The following is a 25,159-nucleotide window of genomic DNA, read 5'->3' as shown; positions in this document are numbered from 1 at the left end:
GTGACCTCCTGTACAGCTGATGCACACAGAGTTAAATCCCCCACAAACACCACAATGCACAGGAAGTCCTCTCTGTATATTTTTAATCTTTTTTTTTTATCCTTTTTATGTTTTTTTTCTTTGTGTCTTCATCTATTATTCTATTTCACTTCTTTCTGTTTTTATTTCTTGTTTCTTGTGTCTGTTATACACACACACTATGCTTTCCCTCGTTCTGTGTCTGTCAGACACTTTGTCAGAAATACAGAACGCCAAGGTCAGTAATAGTGATCAGCTGTCAGTCAGCCTGGCATGAGCAGAGCGCCATGCATGCAGTGATTAGAGAGTGATGAGGTGTGCACATAAATCTGTGTGTTTGTGTGGTGGGTTATAGGGTGTGTGAGGGTGTGTTCTGCCACTGTGAGCCCTTAGAAAGATGAATAAAGGTGCTGGTGCCGGTAGGGGTGACCTTGCTACAAAGTAGCAACATCTGAGTGGCTGTAAAGTCAAAACGCACCATGAAACAAAAAGTGAGGAAAGAAGATTGTGATACAGTTTGGGGAAGGTTTTAGAGCCATTAACTTTACAGTTTTCAAGCATAAAGACAAGGTATAACAAACGGCTGGTCAAAAGTGAAGCCAAAGCAAGTAGAGCTCCCCCTGGTGACTGGTTGCAGTATAGGTCATAAGCTCCACCCCCTCCATGTTAGTGAATGGGATTTGGGCCAACTAAAACACTAAAATATACATCAAATAAAAATTTTCATGGATGGTTTCTGTCATTTTAGGTAGTTAATATAATGGTGATGCATGCTCAAGTGTCCATTTTTCTGATAAGTTTTGTTTTAGACGCTATAGAAACAGGGTGTGACATCATGATCACTACAAGTTGCCATGCCAGGACCATGAGAGTTGGAAAAATGAAAACATTTCTTTGTAACTAATAGTGGTAGAGTAGAGCGCAGTATTAATTAATAGAAAATGTGAGTCTGGCGAAATGTGGGTGGGTCATCGATAAAGCGGCTCTGCATGGCTCCACTCTCAGACCACACTGCGCAGACTCTGGCTCCAAACTAGCAAGATGGCGCCTCCCATATCCCGGGGAAACTAGTGTCAGTTTGGCCAATGCAAGGAAGTGCCGTCGCATTGTTCATATTTATATACAGTCTATGCCATAGACTCTATGGTATAGACGATAACTACGGATACAAATGAATATATTCCTGCCGTCACGTAAAAACTCTCATTGCAATTCTCTTTAAAACACTCAATAAACTCTACAAATACTTTTTCTGTTTAGTTTTTGAAGATTGCTGGCCAACTTTTCTGTGTATAAGCCAAGAGTATAAACTAAAATAAGGCTTCCAAGCCTCCATTACCAGTTGGTTTGGAGAAGTGCTCGCTGTTTTTCTCTGTCTTTTAATTGAAAGAAAGCTTGTGGCTTTTCATGATACACAGTCTCAATGTTTAAAATGAAGTAAAAGAGTGCTCAAGATGTGCAAATTAGCCCCACACACTGTGCACATCTCAACAGTAACTCATTACTGTTTGTTTGGCTGTGCTGCATGCAGGCCTCTATGGGATATACGTACCACGTTCGACATAAAGAAAGCTCTTTATCTCTTCCTGTCTCTCGCACACACACATAAACAGACACTGACGCACACAAAGAGAAATCAGTTGTCAAGGGGCGTTACAGTGGATATCAGTGTTAACACAAGTAATTGCCTTCCTGCTCGGGAGCTTGTGAGAGTTAATCCAGCTTGACAAAGTTTGTTCTTCAGTGCGTGACTCGGAGCACGGTGTTTTATCTACACTCCTCTTACTCCTGTTCCTGCTCCTGCCCGGTCTACGCTGCGTTTTGTCTGATTGGAATACAAGCAGCAAGTCTCTCACTTGAAAATGAAGTGAATCTGTCATATTTGGGAGGACAGAAAGAAGAACTTGCTGCTATTGAGACAAATTCTCCTTCGAGTGTGCGAGATAAGGAGTGCATGAGCCTTTTTAAAAAACCCAAATCTCATCAAATAAATACATTATTACGTTCCCCTGTTGGAGGCTGACAACGGTGGAATTACTATGCCTTCTGCAGCTGCAGGGTTTCTTATCTTTCATCCTCGTGATTAGATAAAACATTTTCTCATTTCCTTTGTTTTACATTTCACACAATGGAGACAAGGTGATCTCTCCTGGAGGTGTGAGTGCCCATGTTAAGTAGTCTGTTACTGACAGGAAAGATGTCATTCATTATGAAAAATGCTTAATGAGATCTTTCCTGATACCGCCTTGCGATTTGGAACGAGACCGTCCCGCTTTTAAATTTTTAATGCCAATATTAAATATTTAGGATATGAATAAAGGCTGAGTTGACAAAGCAATTAGATATTGACTGACCTTTTCGGTGTGTTTAGTATTCCGGATCACTCACTCAAGACCCACACTGAGCGACGGTGAGGGAAAGGAGTGGTAGAAAGTGCTGCAGATCTGTTCCAATCAATCAGCGGCCGAGGAGTCTGGGGGGACAGTCGCAAAGTTTTCACGTGCCGGGCGAAGCTTATGCAACAAGGGGCAGCGACACGAGATGGAGCAACCTACGAAACGTAATAGAGGGAGCATTTCCCTCGCTGCTGGAGTGGATAGGATGGCGCCGGGTAATTTTGATCAAGAACACCCTCGACAGGGATTTCAAAGCACCTCGGCGCGAGAGGCCGGAAAGAAAATGCCAAGCTCATTATTCCACGTGCTTTCATAACGTCCGAGACAATCGCAGTGGTGCGAATTTCATCAAGTTTAGTAAAAAGGTTGCAATTTCCAGGAAAGAGAAAATACAGCAGTGCATGTGAAAGAAAAAAAAATCTTTGAAATACGCCAGAAACAAAAAAAAAAAAAACCTGTTGTGAAATATATATACTACTGATTTACTGCAATCTACTTTAAGTAATAGCAGGAGGCAGCACAGAAAGCATTTCTTATTTTGGTATTTTCTTAGTTCAGGGTTCGGTGGAATTATTTTTAATTACAAATGATGCACAATACTTGCAGTCAAACAAAGGTGAACCGCGGCCATCCAAGCCAAGACTACTGAGAGCCTCTCAAACCACTGACTGATGTGCATGCAGGCATGGGAAGCAATTAGACTGGCAGCTCTCCAATTTTCTGTTCCGTAGCAATTACAGTGAAGTCTCATCGCCTCCTCCGCCCTCTAGATAAGGAGCTGAGAGGGGGGGAAAAAAACCCCAGTGATGTCTGAAGGTCTTCACACACTGGCTTGTTTCCTCCTCCTGCAGCAGCCATGGTTTCAACGGCGTGATATTTAACCTGGGCTCGAGATGGGATCAGGGACGCGAGAGACCAGAGGGCTGACCTTTTATGTTTGAAATAAAGGAAACACAGCCAGGTACAGAAGAGTATTAAAGACTCCGTATTATTATTAAGGATTAAGTCTGAATCCTGATTTTTTAATTAATTTTTTTATTTTTTTTTTATTTTAGAATTTAGAGATTAAACTCAGGCTAATGTTAACAAAAAAAACTCAGATTAAAGACAGATGGTGTAATCTCAGAATTAAATTATTTAGAATTAAATCTCAGAATTTAATTGAATTTTTGATAGCAGTGTAATCTCCTGGTCAGAATGTGAACTTCTCATATACAAAAATAATTTAAAGACTGAAATCTTAATCTCAGAATTAAACTCTAAATCTCATCAGAAATTGTATCTTAAACTCAGAATTAAAATCTAAGTTATGTCTTTTGAGTTTAATCTGAGAACAACTTTAAAACATAAAAATCAAAATTATGAAATCATGATTCAGAGTTTAAAGACAAAATTATGAGCTTAATCTGAGAATTCTGATCGAGTGTATTTTAATTTCAAATTTTTTACAGTGACCTTAATCTTTTTCCATAGCCATGCTTGTGTAGTAGAGTGTGTCTCAACCTAACTCTCAGCCGCCTTTTCTGACATTGAGTTTAAGTGTGTGACATTCTAAAACACAGGCCTGCAACATGCTCTCTTATAGCAGAATAACAAAACATGATAGCAGTCTGTTGTGGATCTGATAAAGCTTCAAATGCTCTTCACAGCTCTTCTTCATCCTCACAAGAAGCAAGCGGTGTGGACGATGAACCACAACGGCACAAAGGTTGCTCCACCTCTTGTATGATGTAAAAGCGAGCGTTGTCTTCATGGAGGACAGCCTCGGGGGGATACGGTCGATGAGTGCGAAAGGCTCCCCAGAGTGCGACTGCAGGATCACAAGTAGCTCCCGCCGAGGGGTGCCTGCATGTGTCACTGATCCTAAACACCTGAACACTGACAGGGCAAGTTGCTCCATGAACCCGTGACAAGAGGAGGTAACTGAAGCCTGAAAATGTTTCCAATTATTTCGCAGCACCTTTTATATTTGTCGTGCTAAAATCATGCCGACACATTCGCTAGAGTGGCTGAGGCATTGCAGGTACAGTGCATGCATGTCAATGACATAGGGGGAGGCAAACCAGCTCCCAGGTAAAAATGCATTCATAATCACTAGCAGTGGTCACATGTATAATAAAACACATTTTTCTTTTATCAATTTCAACTCTGACTGTGCACAACCGCTTACGACAGGATTTGAAATTTGACATGGCTTTGTTTTTGCAGTACGCCACTTAGTGCCGTGTTACAGTGTGTCATGGCAGAGAAGGAAGTCCTAATGAGACATTAGATTGGACGACTTCTTTTATAAAACTGACAATATAAATGCGCCCCTCCTGAAATGGCATTAGCGAGGCTCTCTGTCTCCTCATCACACACACACATGCACACTCCCACACTTGTACGGCATGTTAAAGTAGAGAGGCCAGTGACACTGGTGGCTAATTAGTGACTTGCCTCATTAGTCGCCTAGTCTCCATCTCTGGCCCCAGCTATTATCCCTCAAAGGACCACACAAGGTTCAGTCTGCCTATCGTCATCTCTCTCGCAAACCAGTCTCTCTCTCCAATGAACACTGCATGAGCGGAGGCTGGATGTAAAACCGTTTAATATTCTTCTGATTTTCAGAGCATTTTTTTATAATCAAAACATATTTTGTTGCAAATATGCTCAAGTTAAAAGTGGTGCTGCCAGTCACTGTTTTTTTGATCGCTATGGATGTCACATTCACTGACTCAGCTGAGTTTATATGGACACTAGTATTCTACACTAATTCGAATGAAAATAGCTTGTGTCAGATCAGACTGCCCTGATCTGATGGATTTTTCAATCGGACAGAGAGGCATGGTGAGTAATCAGTTCAACGGGAAAGCGTTAGCACCTAATAAGCATGTAAACCCTTGATCTGATCGTTTCTCTCCACGTGGAATAGAGTCATTCTTCATGGACCTGCCTGCCTCAGGAAGGGTGAACCTGAGGTGACAAGACAGAAGACAGAAGGAGAGACAGAAACATTCAAACGAGTGTTTAAATGAAGCCAGCATCAGTGACTGAATTACACTGTAAAACATGTCAAGTCAGGAAATCAGGAAAACAAAAGTTCACCTGCTGCCTTAAAAATAACTAATGATCACTTCTTGTTTCAGCTGGATACTCTGAGTTAAAACAGCTTATTAGGTTGCATTATCCACTGAAGAAAACTCATTTTTTCTTGTTAAATGAACTCACAGTTCCTCACTATTTGTGTGAAAAAGTGATTGCCCCCTAAACCTAATAACTAGCTGGACCACCCTTAGCAGCAACAACTGCATGTAGGGGAGGTGGCTGTTGGTTGCGCCACAAAAGCAGAACATTTCAGTTTCATTTGTTTAATTGGATTCAGTTTAAAGACATGAGTTAAATGAGAACATTGACCACACAGACAAAACTCAAGATAAATGGAACTGGAACTTTACGTTCAAGTTTTGAAAACCTGAAATGCATTCACATAACTTAATGGGGCTGGAATGTTTTCACCACAGAGGGCAGAAGTCATATTCAGCTTGATGTTTTGGGGTAAACACATGTTTTGGGGTAAACACATATCTAGTCAGGTCATTGTATTCAGGATCCATGTAAACAGTTCAGCTTCAATCTAATCAGAATTATTCCAGTCAGGCTGAAGAAATATCATCCATGTAAACATAGCCCTTGTCACTGCCTTGGTCCCTGATTACCCGCATCTACCTGCTCTCTCATAAGCTCCACTTCCTCTTAGTCTCTGCTGTACATCCAGCCCTGCTTGGTTTTGTCCTCCTCCGTGTCTTTTCCATGTTTTTTTTAGACTTTTTAGCCGGCTCCTCTTTCATTGATGTTTTTGCTTGCCTGTTACTGACCTCTGCCTGGCTGCTGACTTCACTCCTCCGCTAATCCCTTACCTGCTCTTTGCTTGCATTGCCTTTAATAAAGGTGAACTGTTTGAACACCTAATCCTCGTCTCTGAGTCCTGTGTTTTCATGAGCTGTGACATACAGTATAGACGTATATCCAGCAAGTTGATTTTATATAGTTTTAGAACTATTTTGGATATACTTGTCTTGTTTTAGGGGGTAATAGTTCCCAAAACACCTTGTAGATGCTAAATTAATTCTCATGGACTACTACAACTTCCAAACCATTTGCATATTTTTGCCACTGTGGCCCCAGAGGTTGTTAGGAAGCTTTGTGACTGCATGTAAAAACAGTTTCATTACCAAACTGTAATAACTCTTTGAAGCTGGACAGGATCCTTTGGGGTAAAGCCACTAGCACAATTAACCTAAGAGCGACCCATGCTAATTGCTAATATTAGCCAAACTGGATCTGTAGCTCTGTGCACTCAAGCTTTATAACATGGACCGTAGATATTGCTCCAGCCTTTAATAAATATTCCGCCGAGCTCTGATCAAGTAATACTATAAAAAAATAACAATATATTCTAATAATTTGGTGAGGGATTTCTTTTTCTTCTGATCTAGAACAACAAATCATGTTGACGTGGGTTAATTTAGGGTTACCTGCAATGGAGGTGCTATTTAAAGTCTTTTGGTGAAGTACTCGCACAATAATGAGACCTAATTGCAAACATGTAACCCTTGGCAGTATTTCATTAAAACTCCAGCGGGTCTAGAATCTTTGATCCTTCATTAAATCTCACATTCTTACCTGTCTAAGGATATTTATAGTTTCAGTTTCAGAGATGCACTCTTTCTCCCCTAGTGACCAGAATCAAGCAGAAATTTAAACCAGACTGCCAAACAGGCCGTCTAGTTGAGGTGGTCCAAGGTGTTTGAGTGGCGTATTATTTGGATATTAACGTGTGCATCTGCAATCCCATCTCATCTTGTATGCCACTTGAAGGAATATGTAATTAGCTGCCTCGGCTCTGCTTGCTTCGTGGGGGCAGCTCACGTGGGGTTAGATTACGTCTATCTGTTCAGGCCAGGTCCAAGCCCAAGGTAACAACTAATACCACAAAGCTGCCCTGCGGCATCGCACACTGAGCTGTAACATTTGTGCATTCTACCCAGCCTCTCCCTCCTGATGCTGGTTCGCTTATCCTGTTCGGCTGGAACTTAACTGGTGAAGTTAATGCAAAGCTACCTCGTTCCTTCTCAAGTTAAACTCTCTCTGTCAACTTTGTCATATTACTTTGGCTTCAAGCTCAAGCTTTTTTTTTTTTCACTGTTTCTTTCCTGCCAGTACGAGCTAAAAAAAAAACTGTTACAGATGAGAGGGGTGTTTGCGAGCAGCAGGAAACCTGAAGACACATCAAACCTCCAGGTGCTTGTAAGTCAAATCAAGAAATGAGACATACTGCTGGCTCCTGGCATGCAGTGTCAGGTGGAGCAATTTTCTTCGCTGCCTCGTCACTCCATATTTTTAATTCAGGGTGTTTTTTTTCAGGAGTTGTTTGCTCTGACAAATAATCTCGAACTAAAATTGGACTCTTTGAAACAGACTTAAGAGGTGAGGAATTTGGCGGCAGGACTGGTTCTTATCTAAAATAAGACTCCTGAAGTGATTGATGGGTGCCTGGACCCAGAGAAACATATGGCGGGCAAACCAGGGAAATGTGCAACCAACATCTGGCCTGCTTGCGATACACAGATACACAGACTGTGTCCTTTATGTAGCTATAGCTATAGCTTACTCGGACACTTGGCATTGACTTCAGTGTAAAAAAGCTGTACAAAGCAAATCTAACAGCATTTAAACGATCCAAAGACACAGAGTTGAGTAAATATATGTCCACTCTGCTATAGAATGTTAATGTTGCATAGAAAACACTTAATTTGATCCATCTTCAGTCATCCTTTAGTATTCCAGCATCAACTGGTGTAATAATCCCGTTCAGTGTACAAAAGTGTATCTATTTTTATCTTATTCTCCAAGGAATTGTCTGTGAAATATTTTACTTTTCAGTTTGACTAGTATGCTAACTTATCTGGCTATGTTATAGACTAGCCAGGTTAGTCTAGACTAAGACCCAACCACTTAGCATCCGACAGTAACCCTTACTTGGTTTGTTTTAAATGTTTTCACTTTAAGTGAGGGGAATATCATTGACCATATTGTGAAAATCCAATATTCTGCTGGGAAACTGTTGGACCTGGCATTCATGTGGATGTTACTTAGACATGTACCACCCACCTAGACCAGACCAGGCACCCCCACCCCATAGCAATGACACTCCTTGATGGCAGCAGCCATCCCCAGCAGGATGCAGCCTGACACAGACACACACACCCACAAAAATGCAACTAAAAAAACATGAAGAACAGCACAAGGTGTTGAGCTGGCCTCCAAATTCACTAGATACTAAATTGATCAAGTATCTGTGGGATGATCCACAGAGGCCCCTCCCCTCAACCTACAGGACCCAAAGGCCCCCATTAACAACATTCTGTTGCCAGACACCACAGGACACCCTCAGAAGGACCATGTCCATTCTCTGATGACTCACAACTGTTTTAGAAGCAAAAGGCAGACCTACTGTCATGGTTCTGCATTTTGATTTCCTGTGTTCATGTTTTGAGCTTCGTTCATGTTTCATGTTGCTGAGTTTCCTGTTTTATTTTAAGTTTTTCCTTATTTCCTGTCTTGCCTTCTTCCCACCTGTGTAATTGTCTGCCCCGCCCTGATTGTTTTCACCTGTGTCTCCTCTGCCCTTGTGTATATATAGTCCTGCCTTTCCCTTTGTCCTCTGTCGTGTCATACTGTTTTCCACTGTTTCTCTGTGTTTTCAATCTCTAGTCTTGCCCTGTTATGTTCTTGTCTTTTTTTGAAGGTTTTTGTTTTTGGATCTCTTGCCTTATGCAGTTTCTTGTGTTACTTTTGGTTTAATTAAATTCATTTTTTTCCTACTCCTGTCTCATCGGCGATGAGTCATCGCCTGTAGTCCAGCATTTGCGTCCAAACCCCCTTATCCTGCAAATACTTGACATCTACACAACATTAGGAAGGTGGTCATAATGATATACTTGATCAGTGTATGCAGTACATGTGAATCTTTTCTCCCAAAAGGGGGTGTGGTAATGAGAGCCTACTCTGGATGACATATTGCTGGTCTGATCTTTATACAGAGGGCCCCAAAACAACCCGGGTGAGAGGTGCTAGAGATGTCAGCAAGTTCCAAGTATGGCTGTGACAACTTTTAGACACTGACGAGGAAAAAAACACTGACTTTCCTCTCGCGCTGCATGCAACGGATAGAGCTTCTCTCTGTTGTCAAAGATTTCATTGTAAGACAACAACAATTACAGTATGCGATCCTGAAGGACGCTCTCCTGAGTATCGTGGAAGACAAGAAGAAGGATTTACTTTCTAATTAAAACCAGAACAAAGAGACAGTCAAGACCTTGATGAAGACTAATCTTCATTTTTGTCTTGTTCCGTTATAAACCGCAACACCTTGCATTTTTTATAGGATGGTTGCCAGAAGAGTATATTTCATAAATCTCCAGAATCATCATGCAAATGTTTGCATAGCACTGCTTTGACACCTCTGGTGTTTTGGTAATCAGTCAGAATAATAACATACTCTAAAACTGCAACTCTCTCAAAAATGTAAGCAGAACTTCTGTCTGGAAACTAAATCACTCACCAGCAAATACTTTCTTTCTTTCACATTTTGTTGAAAGAGATTGTGTTTATTGTTATCTGACCTCAGACTATACCCTTTTGCAGCACAATTCACTCGAAGATCAGTGTCTTTTTCAACTTTTTGACATTAGCCTTCTTGTCCAGCCTCCTGTGGTTTGCAGAGAATATTCCCAGCATCCAGACATCTCATTCAGCCTGCGCCTCCTCGGTTTCTCGGCGCGAGGTTCATGAGCTTGCATGAAAGCCAGAGATATCTGTCAGAGACGGTGATTTATCACAGAACCACCGCCAGTCTGCAGATAAACAGCAAAATTTAGGCTTCAGCAGTTGTCCAAAGGTGTGCAAGGGTGTGTGTGTGTGTGAGAGAGAGAGAGCTCATGGCGCGCAAACGTGCATACATAAGCATGTGGTTTAGCTCTCGGGGGAAATATGCAGACTCTTAACAGCAGATGACTTTTCATTATTGTGATTACTTTTTTTTTTTTTTTTTTTTTAAAGGCGGCAGGAAGGCCAGCTTTTTCAATTTATTAGTTCTGATGATATTCCGTACAGTGACGAGAAGCAGGAGCAGTGACCTTGGCTCCTGGTCCTCAAAGCCCACAGCTGTTTGTTATTCAAGCTATCTAATCAAAGACTGATTTACACCTGGAAACCCAAGTGATCAGAATTAACTGCAATTAACTAGCCGGTGGGAGAGGAGATCAGCAGTGCTGTGGGGGAAACAACCGGGCTTTAAATACACAGCGTTGGACCGAACAAGCAAGACGTGCAACAAAGCCAGCCAGCAGCGCGCCATGACGTTGCTGCTGAAGTTAAAACCCAGTCAAACCTACAATGAGTTGGTTGACTTGTAGTAGAGCCATACCACAAGTGATGAAAAGTGGAAGCTTCTGGGCGTGTTGACTGGAGTAATCAATCATCCTGCATGGGCTGGATATTGTAGCTTGCACGTGGCTGCGTTCAAGTTTAACCCAAATATATTGTCGTCTGCAGCACCGCTCGTTCAGCTCCGGCAGAACAACTTATGCTTTATCATTTTTATTAGTACTCGAGCAGTTGACCTTTTCCGCAGCAGATTATTTGACTTCTCACAGCAAGAAAAGCACAGATAATATAATGAAATAAAACTGCACATACATTTCAAAGAAGCCCTAATTTTGACAGAATCTTGTCTCGGTATTAACGAAGCCACCAACTAACTCGTGTGTTCACTGGCGACAGTTGTTCCTGCCAAAATATCCAATCTTGGCACAATATTTGATTGGTTAAAGTTGGGGAAAGATTCTGGTCTCGTTTTACACAGAAAAAGATTCTTAGTGATCGGAGACACACCGTTACATTTAACTGAAGCCACAATCTTTTTCTAACCTTGAATCCGAACATAATCCAGATAAAAATGCACTGGGAAAACAACTTAGTTATGTAGAAACCTAATTTCTAGTCTCTTACCAACGATTCTGTTCCAGGGCAGACAAATTTGACTTGAAGTAAAGCTTGGGGGCAACAGATTCAGCTCAGTTTTATGAAGACAGTGAGCCAGCAAATACTTAGCATTCAGTTGCAGGGGTGGCAAAAGTATTCACATTCTGTACTTAAGTAAAAGTACAGATACTTGTGTAAAAAAATACTCTGGTAAAAGTGAAAGTACTGATTCAACTCCTTTACTCAAGTAAAAGTAAGAAAGTACAGGCTTTGAAATGTACTTAAGTAAAAAGTAAAAACGATTTTGCCATTAATGAAACAATTCATCCGTTGATAATTTTGCAAAATGAAAAAAGTTCTAAATTGACAAGAGGTCCTGCATGATAATTTTTAACAATAAATTAAGGGTTATTGGGTTGCTGTTTTTTAAATCAAGAGCTTGCTAGTGTTAGCTATACTATCAAAAAGATGCACATTCGCCATGAATCATTCTTGGAGCTAACAACATCGAACAGTTCTCTTACATAAGGCCATGGATGGGAAATGTCTTCTGAAGCGTCGCCATCAGCACTACAGGTTCTCTCTCCAACTCTCCACTCACTCGACACCTTTCCGCGGTCTGTCCCTCTTCTTCTTCTTCGATTTTCCTTCTTTAGTCAGATGGTCTAGTCATGTCCGATCATGTCACGTCTTTTACGTCTTGTCATCCGTGGAGGTTAAAAAAGTAACGAGCCTGTTTTTCCAATGTAAGGAGTAGAAAGTACAGATATTTGTGTACAAATGTAGGAAATAAAAGTGAAAAGTCGTCAGAAAAAGAAATACTTTTGTACAGACACCTGAAAAATCTACTTAAGTAGATGTTCCCACCTCTGTTCAGTTGGTAACACCATCCATAAGGAATGAGGACACTATTTCAAGGCAACTCCTGGTGTCTGTTAGGGTTAGGGTTAGGGTGAGGGTCACTGAGGCTAACACTTTATCCAGGAAAGGACATTTTCCTCAAATGTATTTTAAGATTATGAAGACAACTCCATCTGACCAAATTTTAACTTGCCATCGTCCTCTGCATTTTTGCCAACAAACACGTTGCAGGTTGTGAACTCTTATCTAACCAAAAATTTCAACCAAGGTCATGAATACCGCAAAAGGGGGGAGGAGTTTGTACGAAGGTGGGTAACACAATCCCATTTGAAGACAGCATTATCACAGGAGTTAGCAAGTCAAGGCAACCTGAAAAACGTGAAGCCGGAATTGCAGTTCCACAAACGGCTACTTGAGGATCCGAGGTTGAATCAGCCAACGGAGTAAGCTCAGCTAACAATATCCAGGTATGAAATGTCCAAATAACTATTTATTTTCAGAGGAAGCTGTGGCTCAGTTGGTAGACCGGGCAGTCTACGAACTGTAAGGTTAGCGTTTCAATCCACCTTCAGCCCCACGCACCAAAGTGTCTTTGATCAAGACCCTGAACTCCCAGTGGCTCCCAGTGTTTGACACTGGTGAGTGAATGTGTGTGAGCAAGATCAAATGGGAAATGTACATTAGATGTAGAAGTAAATACTTGGGCTGACTAGCTCAGCACTGTGGTCTAAATGTTGCTGCAGTAATTGAAATGTCTTGAATTAAATCTCCCCAAATAATTCCCGTGTTTCTGAGTAACAGGGGAAAGCGATTTCATATAAAAAAGTGTCTTAAATTCTTTTGTGAAAACACTCTCAGCGCCATCATTATCGATTGGCTAAGTGAAACATAATAGGCATAATCCCGGGCCCATTTTAGTACACACCAAGAGAGTGATTAGACGTGGCTGCAGATCAAATAGATTAATCTGTCGCCTGTCTACTGTTAATGGTAACCTAATTTCCCAGAAGAAAATAAAAACTGAATACACAAGGAAGTGCCTCACAAAGACACTGTAGACAGCAGTTCATGATTACTCCGAATAGCACTTTGGCTGCAAATGGATTGAAAGTGCCCCCCTGTCAAAACACTCTTTTTTTCTTTCTGATTTTACATTTCACTGTAGACGGAATTAAAATAATGTCTGGTGTTTCTGTTTCAGGTAGCTGGCACTGTGACTCACGCCTTACCGGGGAAATGAGGCAGAATGTCTGCTGTGACAAAAGTCGGTGAAGCAGCAGAAACTACAAACAAAAATGGCAAAGTCATGATTATTATTTATGTTTGTTTCAGTCAAACGTCTGTAACTTCTAAAAGTGGGGAAGAAACTGTGATTTATTTATTTTTTGCTGCAGGAGCAAGTGTTAAGTATTAAATGCTTCAAAAACAAGTTCTGTTAAAGTGCCTATTGCTTTAAGTGTTATTTTTGCTCATATTTAATGAGCAGTATTCATCAATAAATGAACAAATGCATGACCAATGGGGCTTCTTCTTCTTCTGTTACATTTTCCTCAAAGCTATTATTTTACCAATGGAAATGTGCCATGAAAGGAAAATTACATGAATCCTGAGCAAATATTCTTTGTATCACATTTAAACAAAAGAATCAAAGTTTATTTTGTGTGCTGCTTATTCTTCATGATGTTCTACTTTAGCAACCATTTCACAGATCAAATAATGAGATGATTAGAATAATGTCTTCCAGATATCAAGGATGTCCCATTATTTACTTGTTCGTGCAGTGCGGTGAAAACTAAACCCCGAAGCTGCAAGTGTAACTCGACGTGAAGAAGGCCCGTCTCGTTTTCTTTCATCGTTGCTGTCAAGAAAATGACATCACGCTCGAGAGCTGTGCCGTCGCCGCTACTTTAAAACTAAGATGTGCTGAGAGCAAATAACAAAGCCTCCTCTAATATTAGTGAAGTGATGAAAAGATCAGTTGCTGCAACGGTTACTTAGCAACAGCCGCGGCAGAGCATTGTAGAATCATCACGTCTCCCAAAGAAAACTGTGTTTAAGCTGTTTTTAATCACTGGCTGTGGATCAAACTCCAGTTTAATGGCTCCCTGGAAAAATCAAATCCTCAACCCAATGTGTGTGGAAGTGTGTGCGCGCTGGCGCTTTCTGTAATGTGATATGAGAAGATGCTCACTTGGTCAGTCTGACTTTAATTTGAGGTTGGGTTAAGGTAATAAAGGGCGATTCATACATGTTTCGTGTATAATAGGTAATAGGTCAGATGGCTTTGCGTAATGTGAAAGAAATCACAGAAAATTGGCACTCCATTTTTTTTTTTTTTTTTTACGTCTTGCACTTAATTGTTTTGAGCCACTCTCGCTGCTCTCATCGACCTTTCCACCACCAACAGGAAGCTTTTCTCATTGAGAAGGCTCAAATAGACCCACTAGATACTATCTGTCCGGCTCCAAATGGCCTACAGACACATTTAGCAGCTAACTAGTGAGAATAGTGGAACATTTTGCAGCTAAAGATTACAGATATTTCCCTCACAATTTGGTGGAAAGCCAGACTGAGCTAAAAATGGTTGGTTTCAGTTTCTACAATAATGAAGCGGAAGCCAGGAGACAGTGAGCCTAGCATAAAGCCTGGAAGCAATCAATATGCAGCCTATCAGTTCACTGTCTTATCTGGAGACAATGTTTTAATGTTTTGTTCTTATTATGTTTAGCCCATAGACTGACGTAAAAGATGGACACAGGTCCGAAAAGTGAAACCAATTCAGAGGTGGCTTTAAAGAGGAACTGGTGTTTTTTATAACCTGGACCTTATTTCTGGCATATCCATGAAGTGGGAGTGACTGGGGCACCGAAACGCAGCCTCTAAATAACGCGTTATCTGCCACGAAACTCGTTCATTTCACCAATATTTTGTTATCGTACACTAGTGCTGAGTCCGGAGTTACTTGTTATCATCACCCGGGGTCTGTAGATTGACCTACAGACCCCGGACGATGTCTTCTTACCTGGATGATGTCGTCTCTGAGTGACGCGCGCACCCGTGACAGTCGGCTTGTTTACCTTCTTCTTCTGTAACCGCTTGTTCCTGTTAAGGATCGCGGGGTCTGCTGGAGCCTATCCCAGCTGTCATCGGGCGAGAGGCGGGGTGCTTGTTGACCTGTAATTTGCTACTGCTGTGGTTCACAACCTCGGAATCGGAAAAATATTCAGCCATGTTGCAAAAAAATAGCAGTAGCAAATTACAGGCAAACAAGCCGACCGTCGCGGATGCGCACGGCTGTAGGTCAATCTACAGACCCCGGATGATGATAACAGCTAACTCCGGACTCAACGGGGAATAGCACTAGCGTATGATAACAAAATATTGGTGAAATGAACGAGTTTCACGGCAGATAATGTGTTAGTTAGAGGCTGCGTTTCTGTGCCCCAGTCACTCCCACTACATGTATATACGCTGATCTAATTATCTCCCGAAGGAATACGAATTACATAAAGGTTATATGGGTGAGTAAACGACTGTATTTTATGCCAGAAATAAGGTCCAGGTTGTAAAAAACAGTGATGGCTCAGAAAAATTGTCAAAATTGTCAACTTCTATCTTAGGATACTAACGCAACACATTTTTTTACATGTTGTTAGGATGTCAATAGCAAAATTCCATAATTAAAAAGATATTTAGTCTTTAGAGACGTAAGTTTAGTGGCATGCCCCAGCTTGATTGATATGTTTGGTCTGGACTGTTTGACAAGCTGTCCTCTGTTTCTCGGTCAGATCCACCCCTCGCTCCTCCCCAGCTCCTCCCTTCCACTCAAACATATGCTGCCTTCAAATGCAACTTATGAGCTCGCGATAACAACGCTGTACGCCATGCTCGTGTTCAACCCACAGGAGCAGCCCTTAAGTCAAGAGAACACCGCTGCTAGGCAACTGTGGATGTCTATAAGCCTTCAAGGCTAAAATTTTAACAAGTAGACAAACATAAATACATAATGGAAAAATGAGGGCAATGGGAATCAACATTTTACTCAGAAATGTTGTAACATTAAACAACTTACCAAAAGAACAGAACGAATGAAAAATTAAATTTTCCTTTCACCGTTTCTGAAAAAAAGTCAACAAACTTTTCAGTTCGAGTCTGAGAGACTCTTTTCATGGCCACCGTAAACACTACCCCATTGTTCAATTCTTGTTCCAGCAAAAAGAAGATGGCGGCAACCAAATACCAATCTTGAGGCCTCAGTCTATGGTTTAGTCATGTACCGAAATATTCACATTATTTCATTGAAATTAAACTGCCATACGAAAACTAGAGAGACTCCGTCTTCCTCCCACCATCCAAAGACATGCTCGTGAGGTTAATTGGTGACTCTAAATTGGCCGTAGGTGTGCATGTGAGTGTGAATGGCTGTCTGTCTCTCTGTGTAAGCCCTGTGATAGACTGGAGACCTGTCCAGGGTGTACCCCATTGACAGCTGGGATAGGCTCCAGCCCCCCCCCCCCTCGACTCTCCAGAGAACAAGCAGTTACAGAAAATGAATGAATGAATGAAAAGAGTGGCTACTTAGCTAGCTTGTTAAATTCTTCTTCTTCCCTTATCTCTAACACATCAGTACGGCCTTCAGATGTAACTCGTGATCTTGAGGTCACAACAAGTGAGGTCTGTCAAGAGGCCACTTGGTGACTGGGCTGCCATCTCACCTGCTTCTCATCATCCAATCAAGGTGAAACTTACTTAAGGACTTTCCACTCAGCCAGTAATCGCCAGTTCCTCCGTGGTAGTAATACCAGAACCAGCTATTGTCTATTTCCATTGTGCACAAACCTTTTTTTGTTTGCTCCAGGTGCAGTCCACGCTCCAGCCTTTTCTCGCCAGCCAGTTCCTCCTTTTTTTTGTGTGTGTGTCTATTTGGAACTCCGCCTGAGTTTTATTTTCATTAAAGTCTTGTCCTTGAGCCTGAACTCTTGAGTCTCGCGCTTGGGTTCTTTAGCCTCGAGTCGTCCACGCCAAAACAAATTCGTACACACAAAATGGTTACAGTTCAAGAGGTTACATCAGCTGGAAGTCCTGAGGACACCACTGCCAGGCAACAGTTTAGAAAGCTAACAACTGGGTAACTTAATGTGTAAAAATGAAAATAGCAACATTTTACTCCAGATAAGGCAGTGAACTGATAGGCTGCATATTGATTGCTTTCAGGCTTGATGCTAGGCTCACTGTCTCCTGCCTCTCGCTTCATTATTGTAGAAACTGAAACCAACCATTTTTAGCTCAGTTTGGCTTTCCACCAAGATGTGAGGGAAATATTTATAATCTTTAGCTGCAAAATGTTCAACTGTTCTCACTAGCTAGCTGCTAAATGTGTCTGTAGGCCATTTGGGGCTGGACAGATAGTATCTAGTGGGTCAAAATTAAGACTTACCATTGACTTCCATCGTTTCTGAAAACTTCAGCAAACAAGTTGAACTATGAGCTTACCTAAACTTTTCACTCACAAGTTTAGCACTGCCACAAGTTGGGCTCTTCAATCATACGGAAATTTTATGAACATAGTAAACAGGGTGTCATTTGGAGGCAACATATCTGCTTACCTGGCAAATATGATAATGGAGAGATTACACCATTGACAGGCGCCCAAAATGGATATCACAGCTGTGAAGAATATTTAACACTGTTTGACACATTTGGGATAAGAACACAGTAATTTCTGGAGATTTTAATGTGGAAATATTACGTATTATACCTTGAACAAACTCTCAAACAAGTAAACTGTATGTATGTTATATATCCAGAGAGGACTCAGAGTCTGTTTTTGAATTAGTAGTCTTTTTTCCCAGTTTTTATTCTCCCCTTTGCATATCAAATTCCGTTAATGCCCAGTATCTAAAATGAGCAGAAAACATAATTCCTGCAGTGATGCATGATTTGTCTCGAACACGGATATATTGCAGTACAAACAGTTTACGCTGTAACCTTCGTAATTGCTCGCCGTACATATAGATTTTTCAATATAACAGTAATTACTGGGCAAAATCCCAACTGTCCCATTACATGCACACGGGCTGTCACTTTATGGGACGATGATTAATCACACAAACAGTTGCTCATTTTTAAATACATCCTTAATGCATTCTTTCCCCTCCGGGCCCATATATATATCACTTCTGCGACGCGTTAAGAGTTTGATGAAGGTGTAAACCTTTTTTGCGTGGCTCTTGGACCCGTGGTATGAGGACAGGAAAGTTTGTGGTGTATTTGTTCAGGAATGTGCAAAAGTGTGTGTGTCGTGGGGTGACTCTGAGGCCATCTCTACGGGAGTCAAATCTGAAAAAGGCTCGTGTGATGTTGAAACTCACCCTGCTTCACCTCCCACCGCAAAAAAACACAGAAATAAATTCAGGGTTGGGAACCTCTCGCTTCTTGCACATCGACCTGTTGCCATTTTTTTTCCCTCTACCAAACATGATCTGTTCTTCCCTCGTCCCTCAGAGTGAAAAGAGTTTTCATGTCTCCTGTTTCTTTTTATTATATTTTACCCAATTTCCAGGCTTTAACTACCAGACTTTCCCCTCCTTGCAATGTCATTCTACTTCCTGCCTCCCTGTGTTCGTCCGCTTCGCGGCGTGGCGCAGGCGGTACAGCTGGACATTAATCTGCCACTGATGAGCCCCACTCACCAGACAGCTCATGACTGCTTATCAGGCATTGGGTGAGATTAGCACGACAGCCACTGGCGCCACAATGGAGTATTAGCAAGGAGGGAGGGGGAAAGACTTGGGATGAAAACATCTCATTACCTTTAAGATGCATCAATAAAGAAAAGAGACGTCTGTTCACATTGCCAGCAAGAAATGAAATAGCAATATTCCTGAGTACATAGTATAACAATAACTGTGACAAATTCCTTAGAAATTTAGTATGAGCGCAGTGATGCTCTAAACCCTCTAGCTGTCTACTTTCTTGCAACTTTGTTATGGTCTTTCTTTCTTTTATTAATCACCTCCTTGTGCAGAAATATCCCTGCAAGTCAAACTAAACATAAGGTGACAGTTCCTGAATTCTTTTCATATGCGTCCCCACACTTCCGCATTCAACTTTCAAATTCATCACGGGCATTTTTTAGACGTCTCCAGAGTTGGACATATTGATCGAGGTGGCACAAGTTCAGCGCGTCCCACTGGACAAACAAAGACAAATGTCAAGTGCTCACAGTTTATCCGTCCATCTGCCTTTTCTTCCACCTTCCATCCATCCTTGGTCGCAACCACGCCTCTGTTTTCGCTGGACAGCCTCATCTTAGCACTTAACCTCCAATTTGCATAAGTCATTATGGCTGTCAGGACTAAGGAGGCTATAAATTCTGCTAAGTGTTCATCCGTCGTTGTAGGTTTAAAAATGCCCAACCAATTTTTACATTTCTTTGACTAATGGAGAGACAGAAAGCGCATGCATCGCTGAAACATCATTAATATGTTTGATGAGCCAAGCAGTTTCTGCTTAATTCATTCAGACATACCTGACTAATGTGGAAAAATCTTCCATACACAGGTTGGACTCACGTGTCTGTGATTTTATTTTTAATTTATTTGGTCAGCTCAATCCCACATAGAAATATTTCTTTAAACCCACAGGGAGAACAATGCTTTCTTATTGAACACCTTCTCCTCCTGCCAGCATCAATTACAGCAAATGTTTGTTCTACCAAATCGGAAGCAAGGGTATCTCTCCTGCTCCATCAATAAACAGAGACCAGAACAACACCGGTATCTCACAGAGAAAACAGGAAACTCAATAGAAGCGCTGCAGCCTTTTTAGAAAAACATAGATTTTTCCCCCAGCGCTCCTGACAGATACTGAAGTTAAAGGGTTTGCGCACAGCTGGGACGCTCGAGAGGCAGGCCGACCGCGGCTTCTCAGCGTGCATCTGTGTGTGTGTGTTTGCAGGGCTCTTGCTGAAGCCGCATCAAAGAGCTGAGTTGACATTCCTGGGTCACTGACGGCAGACTGAAACGGGCTGAGACAAAGTGTCCCCTGTCTGCTGACGGAACACGATTGAGTAAAGGTGAAGATGAAGATTTCTTTGCAGTGGGCTTATGCAAGAAGAACGGAGGACGATTTCATCCTCAGCTCTGGAACGAAATCAGAACTTGGAACAGAAACTCTAGTGTTGAGAGTCCACTACAAGAACGGTGCAAAACAGAGAGAAAACAGAGAGAAACTAAGTTGTCATCCTTTGCTGGAAATCTGGAGAAGATGCTTTTTCTCAGTACTAAACAGTACTACACTGTAAATTCGAATGGTATTTAATCAAATAAATGTAGTGACCCTAACTTAGTTTTTGTCAACTTGTTGTCAACACTTACTAAAAATAATTTCCACCACTACTGTATAGCTTTCTTGGGATAATATGGTTAAGAGGCACGAGAAATACAACTGGATCACTGTCTTCAGTAATAACCATAGACTGTATATAAACATGTACAATGCATCCCCACTCCCTTGCAGTAAACTTTCCTGGTGATACAGGCAGCGCCATCTTAGTCTAATTCCAATATTCGAAAGGTTTGTGTGGTAAATATTTAAGAAAAATAAATGTTGGCATGCAAACGATTATTGTTTTTAGAGGATTGTGTAGATTCAAGCATTTATTTCATATAATTAAGTGAATCTGAACCACTGAGTGAGTAGAAATAAATCTGAAGTTAATAGATGATTTACGAGGAGTGCAATCTGTGTCAAGTAGAGTGAAATGAATTAAACAAACTCAAAAAATGAATGTTAGCTGTACTGTATATTCAAGTAGTAGTAATTAAGTAGCAACTTAGCTCTAATTCACCATGGTATGTACTCAGGTACTCACTTCTGCAGAACTATACCTCCCAAAGTTTTGTCACAAGGGACAAAACTTTCTTTCTATTTGCTGTTTACTCTTAAAACTACCACTGTTGTTTGAGCTGAAGTCATATTATCCGCAGACTTAAGCTTAATGAATTGGACGTACTGTCACTTGGCTAATTAAAGCCCCATCACAGCAGAGCTCAAGGAGGGAGTGTGGGAGGTTCCAGTTCCTCTCTTCATCGTCGCTCCTTGCACTTTCTGCACACAGGAGCCGAATGTTTAGCAGTTTTTTCTTTTTTTTTTTTAAAAAAAAGAAAAAAGTCTGAAATCTCTTGAGCTCATTGACATAAAGTGCATCTCCCCACTTGGCTCACTCAACACTTCCATAATAACAGTCATTATCTTCAGCACACATCTTTCTGCTTCATTTAAGCCATTCTTAACGGGGGGCATCTATCATGGAGGTGCTACCACACTGCGGTCGCGCTGACCTCCAACGCTCTTGATTTATTCCTGACCATCTCCTCGGCCCTGTCTTTTGCTGCAGGACAAAACCGCCACTGTGAACCTTTTTAATTATGAAGACATAATTTAAAACTCCATCAGTCCTAGGTGATCGCCGGACAGGGTGACATAAGAGGCCGGCAGGCTCTTTGTCTACACTCGGGTCATTTTTTAAATGGAGATGAGGGCATGTTAATGAGGTAGGTAAACAAGGGCAGTACAGTTTAAAGTGTACTTCATGCTACTAAACTTAATCAGTGATAATGATGCCGCCCTGATTGAACTTTTTCGAGTTCCGGTGAAAGTTTTATTATTATTTTTTTCCCCCCCAAAACAAACTGCAGTCTTGGATTCGACGAGTGTGCATGTGAGACGAGATTGGTGCTGCTGTTTGGCGAACACAGCATCATTATTTTGATTTTGTCCTCCTCTGCCCCTGTGACATGGTGAAGCAGCAGGACACCAAGAGATGAGGAGATGGGGAGGTGCAGCCATGGCGGCGCCTGGACAAGCACAAGGACAGCTCTACCTCCGACAACACTGTATTAAACCAATTATTCACTATCAGGGATTGTTTCCCGCGACAGCAAATGTTTTGTTTACCCGGCTCAAAAAAAAAAAAAAAAAAAATGTAACGAACGCGGTGTCATCTACGGCTCAGGCGGCAGAGATTGTAAACATGTTTTTCTCTCCCCTCCCTACAAGAGGATAAATAAAAAGACTGCTGTTAGAAGATTTAATTCCGAGCAGCCTCTCTCTGGGGCTCTGCGCTGCACTAAGAAGCACATTGCGAAAAGCCTTCAATTAGCGGCGTACGCCTTCATCCTCTGACCAAAGTCACCTTGAACAATCAAATTATGTCTAAATTTAAATAAAACAATCACTCCCAATCAATCAGAGTTCATTAGCTCCCAAATAATTCCCAAAGCCTCTCAAACATGCCAAGAGCGCGTCCAGCCACCCCTCCATTTATGCTCATCGATACACTAAGAACATGTACAAACACACCGGTGCGTGCACAATAAAACAAAAAAACACACACGACAACAACAGTTTACATTTGAAACGTCTTTTAATCTCTGATCAAACAAAGCACAGATGTGTTTGTTCTACCCACAGTTTGGGAGATTTGGGTCGGTTTTGGAGGACTTAGAAAAGTTGGAGTTCATTGTGTCCAAACTGGCAGTGTGCTGGGGTATGTGAGGGCAGACAGACAAAAACAAAGTCAGTCAGATAAACTGCTAAGGCCTGCGCATTGTCCCTGAGATTCTTAGCACACCGCCATGATCGATCACTGAAAACTGTCCTCATCTCCATACCCATCAGCCGCTTTTTTACGTACATGTGCCTTCATAATGGCCAAAATGGGAGAAAAAGGCAACTAGATGCATAGTGTTCTGGATTAAAATATGATAAGATGGAAAAAATCATTTCAGCCAACCTCAAAAGTTACACAGTGGGGAATTTAGCTGGCAGTGGTGGTTTGGGCACATTGAAAAACAAAGAACCCCAAATCTTTTTCTCTGAATGACAATAAACAATTTCCTGATTCTGTGTTGTTTATGAACTACAGATTGCGGTGTTGTTTCAATCTAGGTCGGGGCGATATCCCGCTGTCTGTCTCATCAAAATCACTCCATCACAGCCGACGGTAGTAAATGCATTTTCCCAAGGAAGGGCAAACGGAGGAGGCTTGTTTCGCACTGTAGGACCAATCTCAGGCACTACGGCCAAGGTCATTTTTGTTCAAACAGCAAAGTCTAAGATGATGTAGTGAACCGATATCCCCAGGTCAGCATGGCACATTCCATCTTGATAGCACTGGGTGGTGTAAACTACCTCCGGGGCTTCAGCATCCACAATTTTATGGTTCTGGAGGTTACAGCTGAGCAGGCTGATTTTTTTTATTTATTTATTTTTTTTGAAGGTGTAAGTAAGCCCAGCAGATGCTGTAAATGCCCTTATCTCATCGTCCACCGTTAGCCCCAGATGTCCTGTAAGTAGCGTTTCTCCTCTCTAAGCCCTGCCAATCTCTTCATGGCCTCTAATAAGTCAACCTGAAGCTCTGTTTTAATCATCTCCATCAGGGTCTCATTCACGTCCTTAGCCATGTTCTTTGCGTCCCTGGAAAAGGAAAGTTCAGACACAGTATTAGTAAAAAAGGCAGTATAATCAGTAGACAGTTTATTTTTTTTTTATGTGTGGCAAGCTCTTATATTTTCTAAAAGCAGCCAACAGTCCTAGAGTGTATCCTGGATGGAAATGGCTGAAATCTGTGCCTTGCTGTTGCAGCAGACTGGGGGAGATTCATCATCCAACGTTTTATATTTTCTGACTCTGGAGAATTGACACGGTTCTTAATGTATCAAAAGCAATTTACTCAAAAGTGAGGAAAGCAGCCTGGCAGCGAGAAACACCAGAAAACAGACTGTGATATGCAGCTTTGCAATGCTGACACGATTTAGCTTTTGTCTTTGTACCGACAGAAACAATGTGTTGTGATACTGAAAAAGGGAAAAAAACAAAACAATGTAGCATCATAGAAGACAACAATAGACAGAGAGAAGTGATGTTGTAAGGAAAAAAAAGGTCCTCGTGATTGTTTTCAGGTTAAAAAAAACACACTACAATGCCTATTGTTAAGGCCTAGAAAAAAATAACTAGATATTCATGACATACAAGTGTATCACTTTATTTATTCCATCAGGGAGCAGCCAAACATCCAGCCAGTCATAAAGAACTATCTTCACACACAAAAGCAACAAGGAGCATCTGCAACAGATGGTGTGAACCCCAAGAGTTCTGATCTCAACATCATCAAGGGAGTCTGGGATTACATGAAGAGACAGAACACACTGAGATGAAGAGCTGCGAAAAGTTCTCCAACGAGCTTGGAACAACCTGCCCGACTCCAAAGCACTTGCACTTGAAAAACTGTAAAATAAACTGTGTGTGAAGATAAAAGATAAATCTCAAGTATGCGCTCCATTGTTCTTGAAAGCTTGACAACTTTATTTTTAGTGAGCAAGAGCCGTGACGCATCGGGCGTCAAGCCGATGGTCGGCCGCTTGCAAATGTCAGTCGGTGAGCGTGGATGGTCCTAGTTTGGGCGGTGTGTCCGGCACCGTTGCCAGAACTCTGATCTTTGCTGGCAGCTTTTCGCCTTATTCAGCACGTTGAATCGGCGATGGAACGATCCGGTCGGCGAGATCCATCTAATAAGCGTGCCAGCGCGCGAGAAGATATGTATGAAAGTAACGAAAGTAGCGATGAAAGCAGGCAAATGTCAAAGTCAGGAGGACACACAGAAGGCTGCTCATCTTACATCTTTCTCTCATGTCTGTGAAGATTCTGTGGAGAGTTTCTTGAAGACGTTTGACACTCATCCAAATGGCTTCTTCAGTTCTAAAGGACTGGCGGGGAGTTGAGGTTTAAATTGGAATATCTGTGGGTGTAACCCATCAGAAATGTGCTTGACTAGTGTCTGTTAACCAATCGTG

General features: G+C 41.6%; 1 protein-coding gene across 2 annotated transcripts in view; it reads right to left on the bottom strand.

Annotated features, from left to right (window-relative positions):
- Positions 1-22,712: 22,712 nt before the first annotated feature.
- The window catches only part of mtrr (5-methyltetrahydrofolate-homocysteine methyltransferase reductase), a 34,579-nt gene continuing 32,132 nt past the window's right edge, over positions 22,713-25,159 (bottom strand). For both annotated transcript variants that reach the window (XM_084566014.1, XM_084566015.1), the window contains exon 15: positions 22,713-23,783. In XM_084566014.1, coding sequence (XP_084422140.1) covers positions 23,639-23,783 — 145 coding nt within the window. In that variant the 3' untranslated portion in view covers positions 22,713-23,638. The remainder of the gene's footprint in view (positions 23,784-25,159) is intronic.

The sequence above is a fragment of the Chelon labrosus genome (genome assembly GCF_963514085.1).
Source record: "Chelon labrosus genome assembly, chromosome: 18".
Classification (NCBI taxonomy): domain Eukaryota; kingdom Metazoa; phylum Chordata; class Actinopteri; order Mugiliformes; family Mugilidae; genus Chelon; species Chelon labrosus.
This window is presented reverse-complemented; position numbering and strand designations above follow the sequence as displayed.